This window comes from Centruroides vittatus, unplaced genomic scaffold (genome assembly GCF_030686945.1).
Source record: "Centruroides vittatus isolate TY-2023 unplaced genomic scaffold, ASM3068694v2 contig_2574, whole genome shotgun sequence".
Lineage (NCBI taxonomy): Eukaryota > Metazoa > Arthropoda > Arachnida > Scorpiones > Buthidae > Centruroides > Centruroides vittatus.
The window spans coordinates 30,669-54,108 of NW_027121635.1; the positions used below are offsets into that span (position 1 = coordinate 30,669).

The 23,440-nt window shown below is 30.9% G+C and overlaps 1 protein-coding gene across 3 annotated transcripts in view; it reads left to right on the forward strand.

Annotated features, from left to right (window-relative positions):
* The window catches only part of LOC136971515 (serine/threonine-protein kinase PAK 1-like), a 53,771-nt gene that overhangs the window by 21,373 nt on the left and 8,958 nt on the right, over positions 1-23,440 (forward strand). For 2 of the 3 annotated variants that reach the window (XM_067265973.1, XM_067265976.1), the window contains exons 1-3: positions 5,707-5,969; positions 9,484-9,705; positions 21,842-21,990. In XM_067265973.1, coding sequence (XP_067122074.1) covers positions 9,518-9,705; positions 21,842-21,990 — 337 coding nt within the window. In that variant the 5' untranslated portion in view covers positions 5,707-5,969; positions 9,484-9,517. Of the gene's footprint in view, positions 1-5,706; positions 5,970-9,483; positions 9,706-21,841; positions 21,991-23,440 lie in introns of those variants that run through there. The other variant, XM_067265974.1, reaches the window with a different exon arrangement.

Consider the following 23,440-nt stretch of genomic DNA (forward strand, 5'->3'; position numbering starts at 1 on the left):
TTGAATGATTTCCTAGGTGAAGCTGAACTTTGGTACAACCAATGGAAAGGAAAAATGTGCCAAATGCCGAACTGAAAGAGATAGAACTAGCTGCACTAGTTAAAGAAACGCAATTGTTTTACTCATCCATAAAACAGGCGCTACTAATCTCACTTATACAGTCCTGCACAAGGTGCACTATCGAAAGATCCTTCAGCACCTTACGCAGGTTAAAAACTTAGATGCGGTCAACAATGACAGAAAATCGGCTTATCGGTCGTTGTATGATGATTGTGCATAAAGAGAAGGTTCTGGAAGCTAAAAAGAAATTTGAGAAAGAAATTTTGACAAGATTTAGCCAGAACTCGCGTAGGCTAGTGCTGAAATAAGATTTAGGTAGTTTCGAATAGCATTGCAACTAATTACTTTTAGCGTTTTCAAATGTTCCAATAAAACCATTTTTTAATAAACAACGTTATCTTATTTTTGCCCCCCTGGAGAAAATCCTGACTACGCCCTTAATTCATCGTGATATTTTATTTTATATTTTAAATAAAAATTAATTTTTTACGAACATTCTAAGGAATTAATATACAGTAGAGCATCGATTATCCGACTCAATTGGGGATTGAGGTTGGTCGGATAACTGAAAAAACGGATAACCGAAAAGTATGAAAAAATACATTAGTATAGTGTATTAGTATATTAGTATATCCCATGTAATAAGCATATTAGTATATCGCTATTAACCTACTTCGCGTTGAATTTTCATCGATGTTAAGCCTAACAAAATTTTTTTTAAAATAATAATCATCGTTAAATTATTTCTTTATTTTGCACAAAATAAATACAGAAATAACGAAAAAATAGAAAATTAAGCCTGGTTTTAATACTGGCCTCCCTTTCATGGTCGAGCCAGTGTTTCCAGCTAAAACACGCAAAAATTTAACAAAAATATTATTAATATGTCTATTTAAACCTTGCTTATGATTATATTTCAAATTACATTTTATACGATGGACACTACATTCACTATATACACTATATACAGTATTAGCAAAAGATTTCCTCGCCGTCAACCATAAGTGAAACTGACACAAATTCCGTTGCCGCGATTGGCGCTGTTTGCCCTAGCGGCATAATTTAGAACTAATGCTCTCTCTGGAGCTAGACTCTTGCATACGTCACTCATCGTTCAGCAAATGTAACTATCGTGCCGTTGCTAAATTCAACAGCGCTGCAACATTTTAAACACTTAAAGTAAAATTGTTGCCAATAAGATCGCTGCATGTAAAGCGAACTTCCAATTTGAGAGTATAATTTACAGCAGTCTTGGAAGTAGCTTTTTTAGGTTTATCAAGATGGCTGCTGCGTTCATGGATGGACTCGTGAAGATTGATAATTCTTGATTATAATGTTACTTTTCAGTCTGTTAAATCAAGAGTTCCCAAAGTAGTCGATATCGACCCCGTGAGGTCGATTTGAACTTTCTAGGGGTCGATAATTTCGATGAAAAAATTTGGGGTCAACGACAGCAAAAATAGACGCCCTTACTACTGTTATATGTTTGTTACTTCAAAATATCTATTATTTCAACACGTACCTAATTAATATCGAGTACTGTACAAGTTTATTAATTTGAGTAAGTAAACGACTAGGGGGCGACGATGACGGCCGGATGGCCGAGCGGTAAAGGTGGCAGCCTACCGCTCTGGGGGACCCGGGATCGAATCCGAACGGGTCGAATAATCCCCAGGAATTTTTCGGGGGGTGGTTCGTTCGGATATGTCGGGCCCCGTCCCTCACCACCCGGTCGCCCCATTGTGAGCCTGGCCGAACCCATAATGGGCCTACTAAAAAAGGCCCTCTTAGTGCCCACAGGGCGGAAAGAGTTTAAAAAAAAGGGGGGGCGACGGTTTAAAAGTTTTTGGTAAAAGGATCTGCGGCCGAAAAGAGTTTGGGAACTCTTGCGTTAAATAATAAAAACTAAATACATAAGAATTTAAACGCTTGTTCGATGACTGCTATTGTTAAGCTTAATCCAGAATTTAAATACTTTTGCATTCTAGTTAAATGTCATTAGCGGCCGAAGTTTGAAACGCGAAAACGTGTACGTCGGACGTTGAGCGCCGCTTTCCTGTAAGTCTAGAAGTTTGACAATGGTGTTTGGAAAATCAGTGGAATCATGTTCGACATTCCAAACGCCATTGTCAAACTTCTAGGCTCGTCCGGATATGTCGGTCCCCGTCCCTCACCACCCGGCCGCCCCATTGTGGGCCTGGCCAAACCCATAATGGGCTTGTTTTTAGTGCCCACAGGGCGTAAAGAGTTACCAAAAAAAAAATTAAAGAAACTAAACGAATGTGCTTTAATTAGAATAAATGTAAATAAATAAGACAGGTGATAAATCGAAATCGTACCATACAGATGATTTCTCCTTACGTGCCACGGGTTCGCTACCCCTGGTCAAGACCAGGCATGTCAAACACGCGGCCCACCAACACCTGGGTTGCGGCCCGCCGAGACTTTAAAAAAGTTTTTAAATATCAGGCTTTAACGCTCGAAGTTGGAAAGTTTGAACTTTTTTGAACTGTACGATTCCCACCCTTTTTGTGTTTGTCCGTTCCATATTTTGCCCAACCAATTCAAATTGGTCGACGCTAGGAAAGACAGTTGGATAACGGCCGCGGCTTTGAATCTACGAACGATGATTGGCCGGCGAACATCGTACGAGAGCGTACAGTACGTCGTGGAAGACTGCTACGTGCTGATTTGTCCATCAGCGATTGCTACAATCCATATAAAAGGAAAGTTTTGGCGTGAAAGTCAAGTGTTTGCTGGAACGTCAAGGCGGACGTTTGTGCGCTCTGCCGTAAGGTGTTTCGTCTGCTATTGCCGTGACGAGTGACTGTATCCGAAATATACGTCGCAAGGTGTCTTTTCGACGGATCTGTTCAGGAATAGTGACTTTCGGAACTTTGACTGTTTGTGTGAATCTACTTTGTAAACGTCGTAATTTTTGTGATTTGTAAATTATATTCGAGCAGGTGGACTTAATAATCTCAATTTGCTTCATTTCTGGAAGATAGAATGTGAATACACCGATCTACCATATTATACGGAAGTTCGTTGGCTTTCGAGTCATAAAGTGCTAAAACAATTCTTCAATTTGCTGGACTAAATCATAATTTTCTTGGAAACAAAAAATTATGAATGCGCTGAATTGAAAGATAGACAAAGGATAAAGGTCTTGGCTTTCTCAGTTGATATTACGAATCATCTTAATCAACTTAATCTTAAGCTTTGAGGCAAAAATTGTGTTGTGACAACGCTATTTGATAATATTAACGCTTTCAAACAAAAATTATTTCTTTGGCGGAAACAAATAGGAAAAGAAAGCTTTGAAAGCTGCCAATATCTATTGCTTAAATCACCTAAATTAAAATTTACAGAATTTGATCGAAGATTTTCTAATTTTAAAAGCTGTGAATTACAATTTCGTCTTTTTACTTCACCTCTATCTATTGATATTGAAACTGTTGATAAAAACTTACAAATGATATTAATTAAAATCCAATGTGATAATTTGCTGAAGCAAAAATATATGGAAGTTGGAATTCCAGATTTTTATACATATTTATCTGTAGATCGGTTTCCTAAAATGTTATCGTTTGTTACCCGTATACTGGCTATGTTCGGAAGCACTTATTTATGCCAGCAACTATTTTCTTTAATAAAAAATAACAAAAATCCAGAAAGGTCGAGGTTAACCGATAACATTTAATCATCAATTTTAAAAATTGCATCGGCTGAATATATTCAACCAAATTTTGATGACTCGCTTTGTGAAGAACGTTGTCAAATATCTTCTAAAAAGTAATATTAAACTGTGATTTTGTTTATTTCTTATTATAACTTTTGTTTTTTTTTAATAAAAAATATAAAATATTTTTAAGTTTAAAAAATAATATGAAATATAAAATGTCTACGAGGTCTGTTCAAAAAATACGCGGACTGACGTCATAAAACAAAATGTACTTTATGTAGAAGTTACATGTCTGTGTTCCCTTCAAAGTACTCTCCTTCCCAACGCACACTTATCCCAACGGTATTTCCACTTGTTGAAACAGTCCTGGTACAGGTACGCTTCTTTTGTAATGTCCTTCAACGCCTTCGTCGCATTTGCCTTAATCTCGGGAATCCTCTCAAATCTTCTTTCTTTCAAGGGCCTTTTGAGTTTGGGAACAAGAAAAAGTCACAAGGAGCAAGATCAAGTGAGTGGGGGTGGGGGAAGAACAGTGATCGAGTGTTTGGCCAAAAACTCACGAGTTCTGAGGGCTGAATGGGCTGGAGCATTGTCGTGATGGAGAAACCAGTTGCCACTCCTTCACATTTCTGGCCTTTTGCGACGGATGGCGTCCCTCAGCCGTTTCAGAACATCAATATAGTAAGTCTGGTTCACTGTGGAGCCTTGGGGAGGTACTCGTGATGAACAACACCCTTAACATCAAAGAAAACTCAGCATCACCTTGACATTGGATCGAACTTGACGAGCTTTTTTGAGTCTGGGGGACGTTTCACCCACCCACTGGGACGAGTGGACCTTCGTTTCAATGTCACTGGGACGATTAGACCTTCGTTTCCAAGTTTAACACAAATTTCACAGCAAGTCGTTGCTCCTTCATGTCATTCATTATGAAATCCGACAAACGAAAAAATCGCATTTCACTAAAAACCGCGTAGCTAATCAACAAATAAAGATATCTGTAATCGGGAAATGGCTTTATCACCATGAGATCTGTACAAACCTAGCTACACCAATCGGATTCCCCTGGAACCAACTGGAGCCGCGCAATTCAAACAGTCCGCGTATTTTTTGAACAGACCTCGTATGTACAGTATGTATAATAAACAATATATTGAGTCTAATAAATACATAATATAATCATTCTAAAAATCGTATTTTATTAATTTTTTGAACATTAAAAACATGCGGCCCCCGACTTATACAAAATAGATCGTGTGGCTCGTAATATCGTATGAGTTTGACATGCCTGGTAGTTTGACCCTTGTAGCAGAAGACAACATATCGCTCTGGAGGACCCAGAATCGAATCGGACGGGTCGAAAAACTCCAGCAATTTTTCGAGGGGTGGTCCGTCCGGGTATGTCGAATCCCGTCTCTCATCACACCGGCTGCCTCATTACGGGTTCGGGCCAGGCCCACAGGGCGGGAAGACTGAAAAAAAGTCCATATATAAGTAAATATTATTCTCAACAAATTCAATTAATCCAAGTTTTTAAAAACAGTTTCAGCAGAATTTTTGAATTAAAAAAAAAGTGCGAAATTGAGTAATTTTTGTGTTTCAGCTGGTCTATGATTAATTCGATACAGTGTATACGTTTCCTGATTCTGATTAAGATAGTCATAATTAATAAATCCGACTAATTTATCCCGAGAAAACTTTAATTATTTTTTATTAAATTTAATCAAAATACGTGCCGATTAAAGTAATAACGATGTGAAAAATTTCTCAATATTATGTTAAAATGAATAAATAATTGCAAAATAAAATTTAGTTCTATTAAAAACCTTATTAAAAATATAGTAAACAATATTTATTGCCTCATACAAAACATCAATTAATTTCATACATAGCAATTAATTTTTCATAAAATCTTGATTAGAAAGCGCAAAGAATTTCAGATAAATAAAGCTTAATCTACATATATGTTTCATAATTTTCTAAAATTATAATCGAAGGTAAACGTATGATATAATTTCATTACAAGGAGAAATATTCATGATTTCCGGTTACGCTTCCTGTAAAATGGCGCCCGTTATCAGTTGGAGTTGCCGAATGTAGAGTTTTGTAGGATATATCTGTTGTCCCTGTATAAAATCATTTATTTCATGTGATACATTCCAAGAAGATTCATTAAGTCAAGCTTTATACGTAATTGAAATCATTGTTTTCCCTTTAACTACAGGTGAGAAATTGATTAATTTTGATGTACGGTATTTAAAACGTGTATATGGGTTAACTTGTTAAGAGTTTGTGTGTAATATTAAGGGAAATATCGTTTTTAATTGAGTTTATAAATTAACTTTCATTTTAATGTGTGACAATATATCCGTGTTATAAATTAATGGTTATAAATTATATGCCAGTTTTACTGTTTCGCGTGGAAATATTTCTGTGTTATATTGTATTTCTTATCCATTTTTAGTAGATTGCGATTTTTAAAAAAACCTTTTTGAGTGTATACATCTTAAATATTCGAGCTGTTTAATTGAGATTTGTTAGTTTATAACGGTATAAGCTTATTTCCGTTCTTTATTGGTTAGGAAAATAATCAGAAAAATTATTTTTGTAAATGTATAATATAAATTAGCCAAGTTTTTCACATTTTTGCAAATTATTCTGTTTGTTTTTAAGGTTACAAACACAAAAAATATAGATTAATCTAGAAAATAATTTTGAATTTTTTTGTAAAACCAGAAATATTTGCAAAATTCTTTAGAAATAGTGTGCTGAATCAATTTACAATAAAACTAACAAGAAAAATAGGTGGTGTGTTTGCATAATTTGCAGATTATTATAGAATTTAATTGTTTCTTTTTAATTGAAAATGATTTTACAGTTTTTTAAACTTGTTTGACAATGCAAGAATGAATTCTTATATTTCTAATTGAAATAAATGTCTAAAAAATTAAGTAAAAAATAAAAACTAAGTGTTATATAACAAATAAGTATCGAAAGAATGAATAGAAAATGGTTCTTTTTCAGAAAATAGCTTAAACTATATTAGAACTATTTACCGTGATTATATAACAGCTACATAGTTTAAGCTAATTGCTTTATTGGAGGAATAATAAAATTCTTAAATATGTGAGATAACTATAAACAATATAATTATTTTATTTTTTTGTCTTCATATGACTTTTTAAATTAAACTTTATTTTTTAGTTGAACTGTAGGCAATGAACGTGTTAAAAAACTGTTTAAAAAATATATAGAACAAGCATATTTTATTTTTTGCATTTCCCTTTTATTTGAAGTTTTGGTTACTATTTGTACATTTCTATTTTTGATAAAAGAAAAAATCTAAATACTCGTCATAAATGTTTTTATACAGAAAATTTATGCCCTTGAAAATAATATAACAATAATCTTTTATGTGGAGTTACTAAGATATTGAAATGTATTTTGAAGTGTTTATAAGTAAAACACTAATTTATTTTGGCAATAAAATAATTTTACTAATAAGTACTAACTTCTAAAATTATGATATATGATATATATTCGAATAGATAAATATTATTTAAATCAAATTTAATGAATAAATTACATAATAATTTAGCTAAATTTTAAAATTTAGAAATTGAAGAAACATTTTTATATTTCTTAAATTGTTAAACCACATAATAAGCTATTGTTTAATCATAAAATATTAAATTGATTCTAAAAATAATTTTTTTTTTATTTAACAGATTTATCTAGGATAGTTTATTATGTTCTTGCTAATTTAATTTAAATGTTTTTATTTTAATTTTATTATTTTCGGAATATTTCTTTTTTACTTTTTGATTAATAAATCGAAAAGTCAGAAAGAAATTATTATTTCTAGTTTTTTATTATTAAGTCTTCAAATATAAAATTTTTCTTTTAGATGACAGGTTATTTATTAGATTAGTTCCTGAAAGTTCAGTAGTTCATATACATCATCTAGCAGCTGTTTTTTCTATCTTTTGTACTAGATTAAAAAATCTCACATCTGATAGATTTTGAAATGATTTTTGATTTTATGATGATCTAATGTCAAAATTACAAATTTTGTGCTACAATGATAGTCTGAAATTGAAAGGTATGATTAGACTTCTATACTTTCAATATTAAAAAGAATTTTCAATGAAGTTTAAAACCAACTTAATTTATTATTAAAAAATAACCAATGAAACTTATTGAGAATTGCAAATATACATCAAACAAACCTGATAACATAAGCAAATATACCAACAACTGCCGTAAATGATCAGTTAGCCAAAATTTAACCCGATCGTTTACGGCAGTTGTTGGTATACTATTGAGAATTGTAAATAAACTTACAATTTTAAATGATTGATTGATTATTTTATTATATTATATTAGCAAATTCATTAACCACTGTTACATCCGTATGTTCAGTTTAACTCATTAGGCAAGTATTGGATCAGTTTCCAAAAAAGTTGACAATTCAAATCCATCATATGGTAAATGTTTTTGTATTTTTAATACTTACTGTTATTTTTATTATGTATTCTTAATGTGAAATATTCGAACTTGAGATATATTCAATTATATTAGAAATGACAGTTTTAAATAATTTCTCATATTTGTAAACAAATATTAAAACATTTTGAAGTTTTAATATATACAGTATTTACATAAATGCAAAACAAATTATCAAAATAATTTTTAAATTTAAATAAAGATAATTAAGTAACCTTCTCATAAAAAATTATGCTAATAATTAATAGAATTTTTTAGAGTTATTAATAAGTTTCATCTCAAAAATGACTAGCAATTAACATCATAAATTTCAATATATTTAACTCAAAAATTATTTAGCTGAGATAAGTTAATATTGTTGGCACAGTTTCTCATCTTTGTGAATTTAAAATTATTGTGTTTAAATTATTTAAATGATAACATATGGGCAAGATGAACACCGATTATCTTTTTAACTTTATATATTAATATAAAAATTAGGAATTCAGATATTTTCAAATGATTTTTTGCATATGAAGACAAACTCTGAGTATTACAAAAAAAAAATTTTCCTCTTAACTTACAAGCATGGCTGTGTGAACCATTTTCGTCACTGATATGGAAATTCTTCAGTGAACATAATAGAAGTTAAGTTTTAACTTGATTTCTACTATGTTCACGTGCATTTTGACTTGATTTCTACTATATTTTGACATGTTACATCTGACAACAGATATTAAATAAAATTTTTACATTTGGCATCAGGATGAACTATTTTGAGTAATGTAGTATTTTCATAAGTTTAAAAGAAAAAGTAAAGAATTTTAAAATAAAATCACAAATATTTATAAACATCATATATAAAATTTTGATGGTATGTTGTTGTCAGTAAAGCTGAAATAATTTTTCACTAATTTATTAGTGACAATGTAATTATAGTTCATAAAGAATTCAAAAGAAAATTAATCCATTATGGCATTATCATATGCTATTTATGAACAATAATATGATCACAGAAGTAAAAAATTATGTAAGCTTAAAATATTGATTTATTTGAAAGAAGTTTATTTCAATATTTTTTTTTATGGAAAAATAAATAAATCAAAATAGAATCCATGAACTAAATGCAAATTATATTATCAAAATCCTTTGTTAACAACCTATCCATTGTTATGTTTATATAAGATTATGCGCGCACACAATTTCATTTACCAATAAAATTTATTAATGTAATTTTCTAATTTATTTTTTAGTATTACATGAAGACATTCCATATATTGTAACAATATGAGCGGTCTCTTAACAAAATTAATTTCAAAGAAGACTTCAAAGAAGGAAGTTTCACTTCCTCCAGCTGAAATTGGGAAACCTTTTTCAGTAAAACATAATATTCATGTTGGTTGTAATCCATCCACTGGAGAAATAGAAGGTCTTCCTGATCCTTGGCTTAGATTATTACAACAAGCTAACATTAGGTAAGTAAAATCTATTAAACAAATGCATAAACTGAAAACTAATTGGTGATGATGATAATAATAATTAACTCTCATCTTGGGGTGTATGTATCCAGAAAATACATGGCCAATTTCTCAAAAATAAATAACAGTTCAACTGGGGGCTTTGTATTAGTTCTCAACTGATATGTTCTGAAGCGATTCCTACAGTGGTTTTCAAGTTTATGACCCTTTTCTCAGAGAAATTTTATGAAAAACAGTACCTTACTACCACCTGCAGTAAATTCTCTTGCAGCGTGAGTGCACTTTACTCTCAATTGTTGCACATAACAATTGTAATTTAATAAAATAACAATGTAGAATATTTAAACTTTACTACAATGCTACACTTTGTTTTTTTTTCCTGGTTTCAATGACCAGACCAATATCAATTCATTTCAAATTGGTGGTCCATGCATTATTTTTTTGAGCAGTTCATTTCCCATATAGAAAACATTCCTGTGTAAACAATCGGCAACAAATTTTCATATTTTCTAATATTTCAAGCAATGTCTATTTTTGAAATTATGTAACTGATTTTTGAAATGTGCACAACTATCTTCCAAAAAAATTAAAAGTAAAATTATAAATTCATTATTGGCAACATCAGTTGTTAAATATAGAAAACATTCCTCTGAGTGCAAGAAATCAATTTGTTAGTCATTTGACCCACTACTGACAGAGAAGGAAATTTTTGAAAACGAAGTAAGAAAATGATTAGCATTTTGCCGACCTTTACAGTTGGGGACTGGCCCAGTCTATTACATGATACAATCCTGTAAAATTTAACATAAATCTGATGTCAATAAGTGAAAGTTGAAATAATTTATAGTGAGTTGAAAATTGATAAGTTTTTAGTTTTTTGCATTTATAGATCAAATTACAATACATGTACTGTACATAAAAATTTTATTTTTTTTAACCCACAAGTGTTTTATACTGTTAGTAGAGAAAATGAGAAACCAACGATATAATTGTAGTCAAGCATATACATCTGTAAAAATATAAAAATTGCATTCATTTGCATTATGTATCCTGTGGATACACATGCTTCAAGTGAGCTCTTAATACTCTATATGCCAAGATGAGGGTTAATTAATATTGGTATTTAATATTCATTCATTTACTAATATTGAAAATTAGACTTACCATAATATTTTTTTCTCAAATCGGGACAATTTTGAGAAAATACAACAGAAAATTAAGCTTACTAGGATAGGTACCTATTATTGAAAAGACCAAATAAAGTAGTTGTTAACAAAATCAACAAGTTAAAAGCAATTTTTAATAACTGAACTAAACATATCTTATTATTAAGAAGTTATTAATATTTATCACTAGTGTGAACTTTCTTAAAAATTCTTTGCCACTTAAATTGGTACATTTAAAATATGACGGGGATACTATAGATTACTATCTATGGAATTTCAGGACTTTGATTATATATCTGAACTGAGGGGACCGAGACGAGTTCAATGATACCCTACTTTTGGACTGGAGACGAAAAATAAGAAAGTTATCATAGTTTTTAAGTTATCGTACTTTTTTAATGCTTTCATACAGATGGCACCATAGTTGCTAGTGCTGCCATCTCGCGGTAAAGTCTGCAAACAAATTTTAAAAAAACACGCTGAAGGGCAAGAAATTGCACAAACAGTCGAACGCCATTTCCTTTTTTTCTTTTGTTCAAGCATCACGACTCCCAATTGCGATAGTGCAGTTGGCTAGTACTACAAGCCAACTGCGAGCGATAGCGAGACTGAGGGGCAATAGCCCCCGAGATCGACTAGCAAGGATGTGTGAAAAGGACTTAACTCGAACTGTAGACAATCAGTGTGCTCATGGATCAACATCTGCCACTGTTGAAGGTATATATGGCTGACTTGCCAGACTGCCTGTTAAACACACGATAGGCTTAGCGGAGAGAGCAACGTGACTCCCGATCATTGCGCAATCACCAAAAAAAGTATGATAACTTTCTTATTTTTTGCCTCTGGCCCAAAAGTAAGGTATGGTTGAACTTGTCTTGGTCTCCTCAGTTCAGATAGATACTCAAAGTCCCGAAATTCCATAGATAGTAATCTATAGTACACCCAATATGACAATACATTTGAGGAAGTTCCTATTGCTTGCCTTATGTTTGCACATTTCAAGTGATTTTTAATGTTTGAATGCCCACCATGAGTTACTGAAAATTCTGAAAAGCACAGTTCATATTTCACTTGGTCAATACGATCACAGACTTTTTCAATCATCAGTAAACACATGGTTTCTTTTTGGCATTTTAGAGATTAAATGAATTTAATGTACAGTACAAAATAATCGCAAATGCCGACCATAATTTGAACTCGACTAAGATATGACATGCATAGCAATGACGTGGTAGTGTAAGTTTCAATGTTGCCAACTCTAATTGAAACAAAATATCTAAAAAAATGAAATAAAACTATCTGGATCTCATAGGCTACATACTATTATAAATTCTGTGAAAAAATATCTGAATGACAAAATAAAACATTTAAATTCATTAGGCCATATGCCACAAATTTTGGGGGAAACATCTAGACAACATTAAAAGTAATTAGATCTAGATATGAAATATTTAGATTGGCAACAGTGAGCATAATAGAGGGGTAATTGCCAAATTGCCATTTTACCTGAGGCTGCACTATTTTTACTTCTTGTATATTCAACACTTAAAATTTTACCAAATAACTGAGACAAAATGACAAACTGGCCAGGACGCTGGGACAACATTGTGAAACTGGGACAATCCCGGTCAAAACAGGACATCTGATAAGCCTATTAAAAATAGCTTTTTTCTAAAATTGCAGTGGTAATTTTAATATTTTTTCAGATATCATTACCTAACTAATATCTAACTAAAAAGGTTAATAATGGAAATAATACATTTACTTAAAGAAAAGAGCATGAGATGTTCCTTTTTTGTGTATTTTGTATTTATTAAGTATTATTATTATTATTTTTATTATTTAATATGTTATGTATATTCATAATATATTAAACATTTTCTTTCTACATTGTGTAAAGCAAATGTAGAAAGTAATGTACGAAGAGAAATGTAGAAAGAATGTAAAAAACAGAAAATAAAATTTCAGTTTTGTTTTTGTATTTGACAAAGGAATATAGATAATGTAAATAGATACTTAGAGACAATTGTTGCAATTTATGGGTAAAAACCAAATAGTGCGTTGATATAAATATACTTTGTATATAAAATGTTTATGATGATACAAAAATGTATTAGTATTACAAACACTGACCAGTTTATAAATTGTTTACAGAAATATATTTAAAATGAATAAACTTTGGAAAGTATTTTTGAATATGTAGATCCTGTAAATTCTAACTGGAAAAGATTCTGCCAAAATTTTTTTGAACAGTCTGATCATATGATTAAAATGAACCTTAATATTTGACTGGCTAGATTTTAACAAATTTTTCAGAATGAAAAAGTAGTTTTTACTTTAATTTTAATGAAATTTTCAGAAGATTACAGAAGTGTTGATCATCCAAAAAATCAATTAACCAAAATCAACTTCAGAGAGTACAATTGCAAATTTGTAATTGCAATTGTACTCTCTGAAATTGCAAAGTATTTATGTAATAATCATTGGCCATCTTCTGTAGGCCCATTATTGAGTATATCATTATTAACACTACTATTATATTTTATTTATTACAATATAAATAGAAAAAAATGTTAAGTTACAGGCTTCTAATGCATTAAATTTTTATGCCTTTTATTATTATTAAACTCTTTTATCATTAACCTCTTTTATTATTATACTAGAATTGAAATTTATAGTTTGTTTAAGGTATTTATCTTTTCTTTCTCCAAAGCTTGCTATGCATATACTAGTATACCCGAAGGTATGGATGATGATGTATTATCCATACATTAAATTATACTGGATAGATGGCATCTGTTCAAGTATATTGGTACTGTACATGTTAGCTGGCTTAACAAGTGTGATCAGTTATCCAATTATTTCAGATAATTAACACTACTGTATTGTTACATTTTGTATTTCTATTTAAAGTTAAGCATCCTTTTATTGTATATAGAGGTGTGCAAAAAGTTGCATCAATTGCTGTGTAGGGTGTTAGTTACTGCTTTCAGTACCTAAGTTGTATAAATCCAACATAAGCTGTTGTAAATAATACAAAAACCAAAATTTTGATACTTTTTATCCATAAACAGAATATATTTAATGAATTTATATCAGATCCTTTATTTACTCACATTTTTATGCATAAAATTTAATATTTCTGTAACTTTTCACTGGTGAGTCAGTTTGTGACTAACTGAAATTTGATGTTAGAACTATTAGCATGCAGTGTCTGATGTGTGAGAGTATAGGATTGAGAATGCAAAAATTTTAAGACATAGTAGTCAACAATCTAACTAAAGTTTGGCTGCTCTCCATTGGTAAAAGTTAAGGTGTGTGCAACCTGAACAAGTATAGGCTTACCAAATTGACTCTGCAAAGTCATAACCTCATTGACAGATAGGCAGGCTTGAACAGCTTGAGTCTTATCAGGGCTACCAGATGGACATATAGATGCCTATATTTTTAAATTCTCAGTGAAAAATGACAAGCTTAAGCATCTACGAATTTTTTTATGCCCAGAGCAATTGTAAGTGAATTATAGGCAAATGTTCACTTTTTGAAAAAAAATAGCTAAAATTACAAAAATTAACACACAAATAAGAAAATTTAGTGTAAAATGAGCATGAAAGAAAATATTTATGGGCATAGGCCAATGAAAAAATCTAGCCACCCTGAGTCTTATAAGTATGTACCAGTGCTGTATTTACATACAAATAGTTTTTTGAAACTAACTTATGTGACTAATGGATTACTTAAGTTAACTCACATTTACAAACTTAATGAGTCACTGTGACTCAAAATTTTTAGGTTAGCACATGTTCTATATACAGTCGAGTCTGCATAAGTCGACACCCGGATAACTCAACACCATCGGTTAAGTAGTCAGTTTTCTGTGGTCCCGGCCAACTTACATAGGCATTAATGTTAAAAAAAACTCTGATTTACTCGACACCGTTTAACTCATCATCACTGGATAAGTCGACATACTTTTGCTGTCTCACATTCCAATAAGTGAAAAATGAAATGAATTCACTCTGCACGTATGGTGCAAACTCATTTTTTTCAGGAGGGGAGGCAATTTATTTATTAATATATAATTAATATATTTAATAATATAATAATATATTAATATTATTAATATATATATACATATTCATAAAAATGCCTTAACAATTTATGTATTTTTATGTATAAAATAATAACAGATAAACAAAAAGAAAATGTACAATCTACATCAATGTCACACCAGAATCCAATTATGCATTTTTTCATGCTAGAGGCATTAAGAATCTTTAGACGTTACTTGCCAACAATTGACAATTGCGAAGATGTTTTAAAGGCGTTCGTGATCATTGAAAAAGAAAATCGAGACAGTTAAATGCTCAAAACAAACAACACTAAACAAATTTTTCAGTTTTTCATCTACAGAGTAATTGTAAATGGAGGACACAATGTATTGTAAGCCTATACTACTGTATAATGCACTACTGTATTTTCCTAATTGTAGTTTTGTGGTTTTTTTTTCAACTTTGCTTTAGTCGTCATATCGGATAACTTGACACATTTTCACTTCCCCTTGGGGTGTCGACTTATGCGGAGTTGACTGTATATTAATTGAAATAGGGTTTCAGTTTTCCAACTTAGTTTAAGTAAACAGCTGGGGCTAAAAATACAGTTCAAATATCAAATTAAAGCTTTTATACTGTAAATGATGCTACTGAAGAAAGATTTGAGAAAGGTACAATGATTCAGGTGTGGTGAAATGGAGAGATACAATGTTAACTCTATGGGAAGGCAAGCAACAAACACATCGAGCACTAATGTTGCCACCAGCCAGTTTTCACCTGGACAAGCCAGTTTTTAAATTCATGGTCTGGATTGATTATTAATTTGTCTGGTTTTTGTAGAAATTGTGAAATTATGATGCAAATATTTTTATAAATTTATTTTTTTCAAGTATTTTATTTTAATGGTTAAATACTATAACTTCACACCCCCATCCAAACTTATCCTCATCTTATCCTTTATAGAAAATGTACTGGTTTAAAACTGGCATGCACATTATTCAGTTCTAGGCTGTAAAATGACATTGCACATGCCTCGTACAGTTTCAAATTCAAACCAGTCAGGGACTTCCATTGGAACAAACCTATTGTCCAAGTCAGCAATTTTGAAAACATGGCAACACTATCAGGCACTCTTATGTTGTCCAGCAATTTAGATTTTCTTAACTGTTTGAATAACTTGTTCATCATTAGCAAAAAAAGCAAAAATTCATAGTAATTACACATTAATTAAAAGACAGTTTGCATTATTTTTTCTATAAATTAGTTTGTCAATATTGACCACAGCACCATCTATTAACTTTTAGTGCCTATCTCTATTTTTATTTTACTGTTACTTTCTGATGAGACCAAAACATAATTCTAACCATTCAATTCATTACTTAATGCTAATTGATGGCTTTCTCGACAAATCTATCAACTAAAAGAAGAATAAACTGGAATACACAACTGTTAGTAGGTTAAGAGTTTTATAACAGCCAATGAAATTGCTGTGAGGTGGGCTGACACTATCCTCATTGTTAATCCAAAATTCTGTCAGTTGAAGTTGGTTGGCCTTAGGAATGCTAAATTGCCATCTTGGGACTTGTATGCTGCAAAATTGAAAGAAGTCATTGTGAAAGAGGACTGGTAGGAGGAGTTCCATAGTACCAGAGAACAGGTAGACATGAATCACCTGCTGCAAACAGTGATTTGTTGGCCCTAATATATAGTGAGGCCATTCCTGGTTTTGATACTTCTATACCACCAAAAGGATGATGCAATCACTTGTTGCAGGAGGCATAAAACACAATTTTACTGATAGTTGTAACAAGTTCAAGTTATTGCACAATTGTATCAAACTTTCAGAAAATGTTAGTGATACAATATTTTTGTTAACCTCTGTAGTATATGTTAGTCTAATATTTGATTAGTTGTCTAATCATAGTGTCAGAAAATGAATTTGTATTTGTCGTTGCACATATGTCTTGTCACACCACTACCTAAATACCACTTTTTCGATCTGTTTGTGAATTCTACAATGCATGCGATTGTAGTAAGGACACCGCTAGTAACTTTTACCTCCATGCATTTTGTTTTCGATTTACAATTTCTACTGGTATGTCCATTTTTACTGCAGCTGTAGCGTCTTCCATTAAATATTTGGCCACTGAATCTTGTATTATTTTCCCTCAAGTTCGTTTGTGTCTGCTTTACACGGTCAGACTTTCCCTTTGAATTTTGCGATCATTAAGTCCATCCTCAAATAATAAATCACAATTTCCCCTTTTTCGACTAATTCTCGAGTGATGCGATAGCTTACGTCAATATGTTTACTATGCTTGTGAAAAACCACATTTTTCAATAACTGTATAGTGCTTTGGTTATCACAGTAAACACAAGTGGGGTTTTTTTATACATCTTTTAAAACCCATATGTACTAACAGTCTTTTTATGGAAGTTATTTCTTGTGAAGCTTCAGCTAGAGCTGAATACTCTGCTTCCATGGTCGACATTGCAACAGATGTCTGCTTTTTTGACTTCCAACTAATCAGACCTCCAGCTAATATCGGAATGTTACCTGTACACAACTTTCTGTTGTCTACATCTCCAGCCCAATTCAAATCTGTGTAGGTTTTAAGCTCTTTGTTGTTCTTGTCGTATATTATTCCATACATAGAAGTACCTTTGAGATATCTCAAAACACGCTTCGCAATCATCCAATGTGTTTTACGGGGATCAGCACAAAAACAACTTAATGTGCTCGCAGCAAAAGCAATGTCTGGATGTGTCGCGTTTGCCAGGTAGATAAGACTTTCAATGAGCTCTCATAAGGCCGATTTCTCATGTCTTGTCTCTCATTTTCTGAGATTGGACCCATTTCCTTTGAAATTTTCATATTTGACTCTAGCAACAGTTTTTTGCATCCACTAAGTTGAATCTCTTCACCAGTTCATTAATATATTTTGTTTGCATCAGACGAATGCTGCCTGTTGGTCCTTCTCTCTTTATTTCAATGCCTACCTAGAATGTTACTTATATGGCCTATGTCTACTATTTTGAATGCTGACTTTAGTTTTGATTTAATGGTCTCAAGATTTTCAATCTTCTTCGATGCCAATGTTAAATCGTCTACATAAACGATAAGTATCACTCAATCTTCTTCCTTCCCAAATACATAAATGCATGGATCAGCTGCTGTGCTCCCGCCTCCAATACTTGTGATAAAGCCATCTAACTTCTTGTAGCTCAGAGACGTAGCAGACTCTTCCAGACTGTTTTAATCCATATAAAGGTGCAAAATACTTTGCAACGTTTATTGATGACTGTACACACTATATGGAAACTCTAATGCTTTGTACAACGTTGCCTTTCTAACGGGACCTCATGACTGGAATATTGCCTTAAATCCATCCCATGCTCTTTAGACATTTTGGCATTTTTCATGTGGTTCAACTGCCCAAGACTAAGGCTTAGATTTATTAGCACCAACACCTTTACATCTTGCTTGATCCATTCCTCTGGGCTTCTTTCTGGTTTAATTTCAGTGCCGTCAATGTATTTCCACAGGACACTATATACAAGAACACTTCTCATCTGTATTTTCCAAAGTTCGTAACTGTCCTTGTTCAACTTCTCAATATTTGAGAATCCACTAGGACCCGCCATACCATATTAGCTAATAAATTCATTTACTTACTTCTTATACTAGATATTCTTTCCTTGTAAGCAAACCTGTCAGAAAATGAAGCAAATAAACGAATCTAACGATGCACAGAAATATAGTTATATGTAACACAGATAAAAGCTGGATGAGGGGATACACTGTGCCACACAGAGATGTAACAGACCAAACAAGACGGTGACCTATGACCAAAAAAATGTGAAGTTCACCAACGTAGCACACAGGGATTAGATTTTTACTTTCTTTCACACATAGGATCTAAAATTCAATTTTCAAAAATCTCTTTATACATTTTTATAATAATTATAATAATAATATTCTCAAAGAAAGTAATAATTACAGTAGAGTGTCGTTATCCGAAAGCCGGTCAACCAAAAGCTTTCCAGTTAGACTGTGTCGTGCTGAATCAAACGTTTTTGATAGTAGATTAACTAAAGTATAATTCTTTTGTTTTTATATTTTTCAATATATTCATTTTGTTTGTACAAAATAAAGAAATAATTTTTAACGATACAATAGCCTCAATTATTATTATAAAAATTTTCGTTAGGTTTAAAATCGACGAAAATTCAACACAAAGCAACATGCAACAGAGAAAAATTTCAACATCAGATAGGTTAATATATTTTATCGTACATAATCAGTTATCCGAACAACCCCAGTCCCCAATTGATTCAGATAAACGATGCTCTACTGTATTTTTATTTAATTAATGCTACTGAAATTTTTTATATTTTAATGAAAAAATTTAAAGATGATTTTATTTTTTAGTATTTGTGTTTTGTATTTATATTGAATTGTAATGAACCATGAAATAATTTGATTCAAAACTTCTAATTATTTTAAGAAATTTCAGTTATCCTTATATATGTATTTTTGTTTTAGTAGAAAAGAGTATCATCAGTTTTATTTTATTATTAAATTTTTAAAAATATATTTATATTTTACTTTTAATTTTTTTATTATATTCAGGAGCTAAAATTCATGTTTCCAAATGAAAGTGTGACTTCTCTGTCTTTCCCTGAAGTTGGTAACAGGGTTTAGGGATAACTTGTGAAAACATCTGTCCCATTTTTGTTGTCAATATTATGGCATATTCACAGTCAAAAACAGCTTGCTTATATATTTGGTGAAACTAGTAGCTATTACTCACTTAGATGAAAGGCTCAAAGAAAGTTTGATTAACAAACAAAACAATAGAACTTGCCTTTTTATTAACAATAGTGTAATGTTTCAAAAGTATAAATTTATTTAATTTATGCAATCAAAATTACAGGGTCTGTACAGACCTGGAAAGTCAAGGAATTCAAATACCATGGAATCCATCTGTCCCTCTTGCTCCTTTTTGATCCAAACATGTCTTTAAATTTAGTTCAGTACAGGGGGGTGTACAAAAACTAGAGTGACCAAACATAAGTGTGACAAATCTTGCCATTTATCTTGTAAACTATAAATGATAATCTAATGATTTAAATTAAATTTTGTTGGATAGAAGGTTTATGTCTGTATTTAAAATGCTTGATAATGGGGGAGCACAGCTGTGTGGAGGAGGGTAGCAGTTGTATGTGAACACTGAAAATGTCTGTGTAGCATGGTGTTTGGGCAGTGAAACTTTGGATTGTGAGGAGATAGGACATTGAAATTGGTGTTGATTTGGTACAGAATGACAGGATCTACAATATTATTTAGCAATAATAACTAATAAAACAGAATTTGTAAAGTTGTAAGTTGATAACTGTGCAAGCTGAAGAAAATTTTCATAAGGTTGAAAAAACTGCAAAAGAAATACAAACAGAAATGTAGTAAATGTATGTCATTGGAAAGAAAAATTTTAAAGGAATCAGAAAAGCCCAAAATGACTAATGTCTAATGATGCAGATTGTATAGTGTGTGTAAGAAAACCGAGCAAGACAACTCCAGTGCAAATATTTTGAGTGCTCCACTAACTGAACCAATAGATATTGACTTGTGATAAACACCAAGACTTTATTCCTTTACATCTTATCCTTTCTCTAATAACACAAAGACAGATTTATGCCTTAAATGATTGCAATTGTGTCCTGTACACAACCTTTCCAATTTTTTTGACCTATATGACATTTGGTTAACTCATTGCAGTCAGTTGATGGGGGGAGACAAGGAACTGTCAGTCGGCCTAATCATATTGTGTATGGGACATTTTGGACTGTGTGGCAGACCTCACGCAATTCACGTATTTTTATTCATTGTTGACTCCACAGTATGTGGAGATAACAATTCTGCTAATTTTGATGGATTGATGATGTATGATATGTCTCTATCTCCATCTTCAGATGGTTTGTGAAATTTTGCAAGTATACCAAAATATTGCCAGAGTTAAAATCGGGTTTTCAAAAATACCACGACAATGATCTGCTTTTCTGCCAAAACTCTGCAGTTCCCATTAAGTTTCAGGGAAGGGATGGGAAGAAATGTAATATGCTCAACCAAAAATAGCATGCAATAAGCAATTTCCCCCTCTCACAGAGTGCACAATTTCTTCTGTTTAAGTTATTTTGAATTTACCATCTCCACCAAGGACTTACATTTTTGTCAATAATTTAGTGTATTCTGTATTTTATTGGTTTGTTTTAATTTTATGAATATTTGATAAACCAACCACTTGTCTTTATACATTATACTTTTATACATTTAAAAAAGACTGTGTGTGTTCTATTCTAATTTTAGGTTTAAAAATTGCATTTGATTTTATTGCCTGATGATGACGATTGTAAGTCATCAAAAGTACTTGCAGTTTTTATTAAAAACATGTGATTTTAATGCACTTTTAGTGTGGTTTCTCTTCAGTAACATTCCCACCATAAATGGTATATTATTTTTGTCAATTACTAACACAGCATTTTTAAAGTTGCAAAATGTTTTAAAATTTAAATAGACTGATTGATATTATACTAGGGGTTGAGATTCTAGTGTAATAATAAAGCAATACAATTTTTAAATGTTAATGTTTTTGGTCTACTTTATACTGATCATAGTCAGAAATGATTGAGTTGCAAGTTACTGTAATTAATGATGTAATAGATTGAACTGGTGTGGGGGAGTCTTCCTTGTAATTTCTCCAAGGAGGGATTTATTGGAAATGGAAGGATTCCCATAATTATCCCTAAAATTTAGCTCCTGATATTCTTATACTTTTATATTATTTAATATTAAATAATAAAATTATAATTAACATGAAAATAATTGACTGTCATTTAATTAATAAAATTATTTAGCAAATCAGAGCAAACTCAAAATCCAACAGCTGTACTTCAAGCTTTAAAATATTATGCACATTCCATTAAAAAAAAACCAGAAGCAAAATATCTTGGTACTACAGAAACTGTTGAACAAGAATCTGAAGAAATTGAAAATGTTATTTCAGGTATGAAGATAGAATGTTTTCTAATGAAATATATATTATAATTTGATGATTATAACAATAATCATTGTTATAGTAAATTTTCTTCATTAAGATTTATTATAATTTTAATACTTTGAACCATAAATTGATTATTATATATTATAATTTAAAGTATCAATATTTGGATTAACTTTATTTGATTGAAATTTTTATATTGGCTTGAGTGTTAACTTTAATTATATTTCAAAAATAATATTTTGATCAACTTTTTAAACCTGTGGATAAGTAAAGCTAACCTGGTTATTGAGGCAATTTAAATATGTAATTGCACAAGCTATTGTATGATAGCCAGCCTTCAATTAGAATGTTGTCTTATGTTGAAGTAATTTTAAATCTTTCAAGTTACAAGCTTGATTAGTTTTGTTCAGTTTGGATCTTTCAGAATACAGGCACACCTTGCAGAATGATTTCTGATTATGTTTTTCCTAATAGAACAGCTTTCTATATTTAATACCCAAAATCTGTATGATGTATGGCTCTCTTAGTACTTTTTTAGCTGCATTTTATTTAGGAAATAATTATATAGTCAGTTAATATATTCTTTAATTTTCAAGAGTCAGAAACATTTTTAAAATGTGCTACAATTTATTCTGTTTTTTGTTGTGTGTTCTCTTTCTGTGCCTTAAAATATGTTCATGTATAACTTGTACATATTATGGATACAAAGTAATTATTTGATAACAATATTAATTGTTTAGTGACCAGAAAGTGATGTTTTAAGCATTTTGCATTCTAATATGATAGTTTGTTATTTATATTGAGTATATTTATATTTATCATATTATGGTTAGGTTTTAAAAAATTGGTTGATATTTCACATTAAAATCTTTCTGATATAAAATAATAAAAAATAAATTCTGGTTAATGTTTTCTGGCAGAAAATCTGATTTAGAGAAATTTATTACTGGTATTAAGCTGGAGAATGCCTATATTTCTGTAATTGAGAATCCATTTTTCATTTATTTTTGCATTTATAAATTTCAAAATTATCACAATTTAGTGTGCAAAATAATTATAAATTTCATTTAATAATGCTTTTATTATGGACTTTTTCCATATCTACCAATTAAACATGACTAAAATAGTAATTATATATTTCTAATTTTGGATGGATTCATCATAATTTACATGAAATGAATTTTTAATTATGTATTATTTTAAATTGACATTTAGTTTCTTTTCATTTTTTATCTTAACACTGATAAGCAAAAGAATTACTAAGTAAGAAAAGCATATAAACGAGAAATAAATTAATAATAATAAAAAAATGACATTAAAATTTGCAATAGTTAATTAAATGATGGCAAAATTATCATATTATACTAAGATTTTTACTTTATAATGATAACCAAGATTATGTAGTTACATCTGGATTTCAAATTGTATTTCATTAGCTATTAAGTTAATAGTC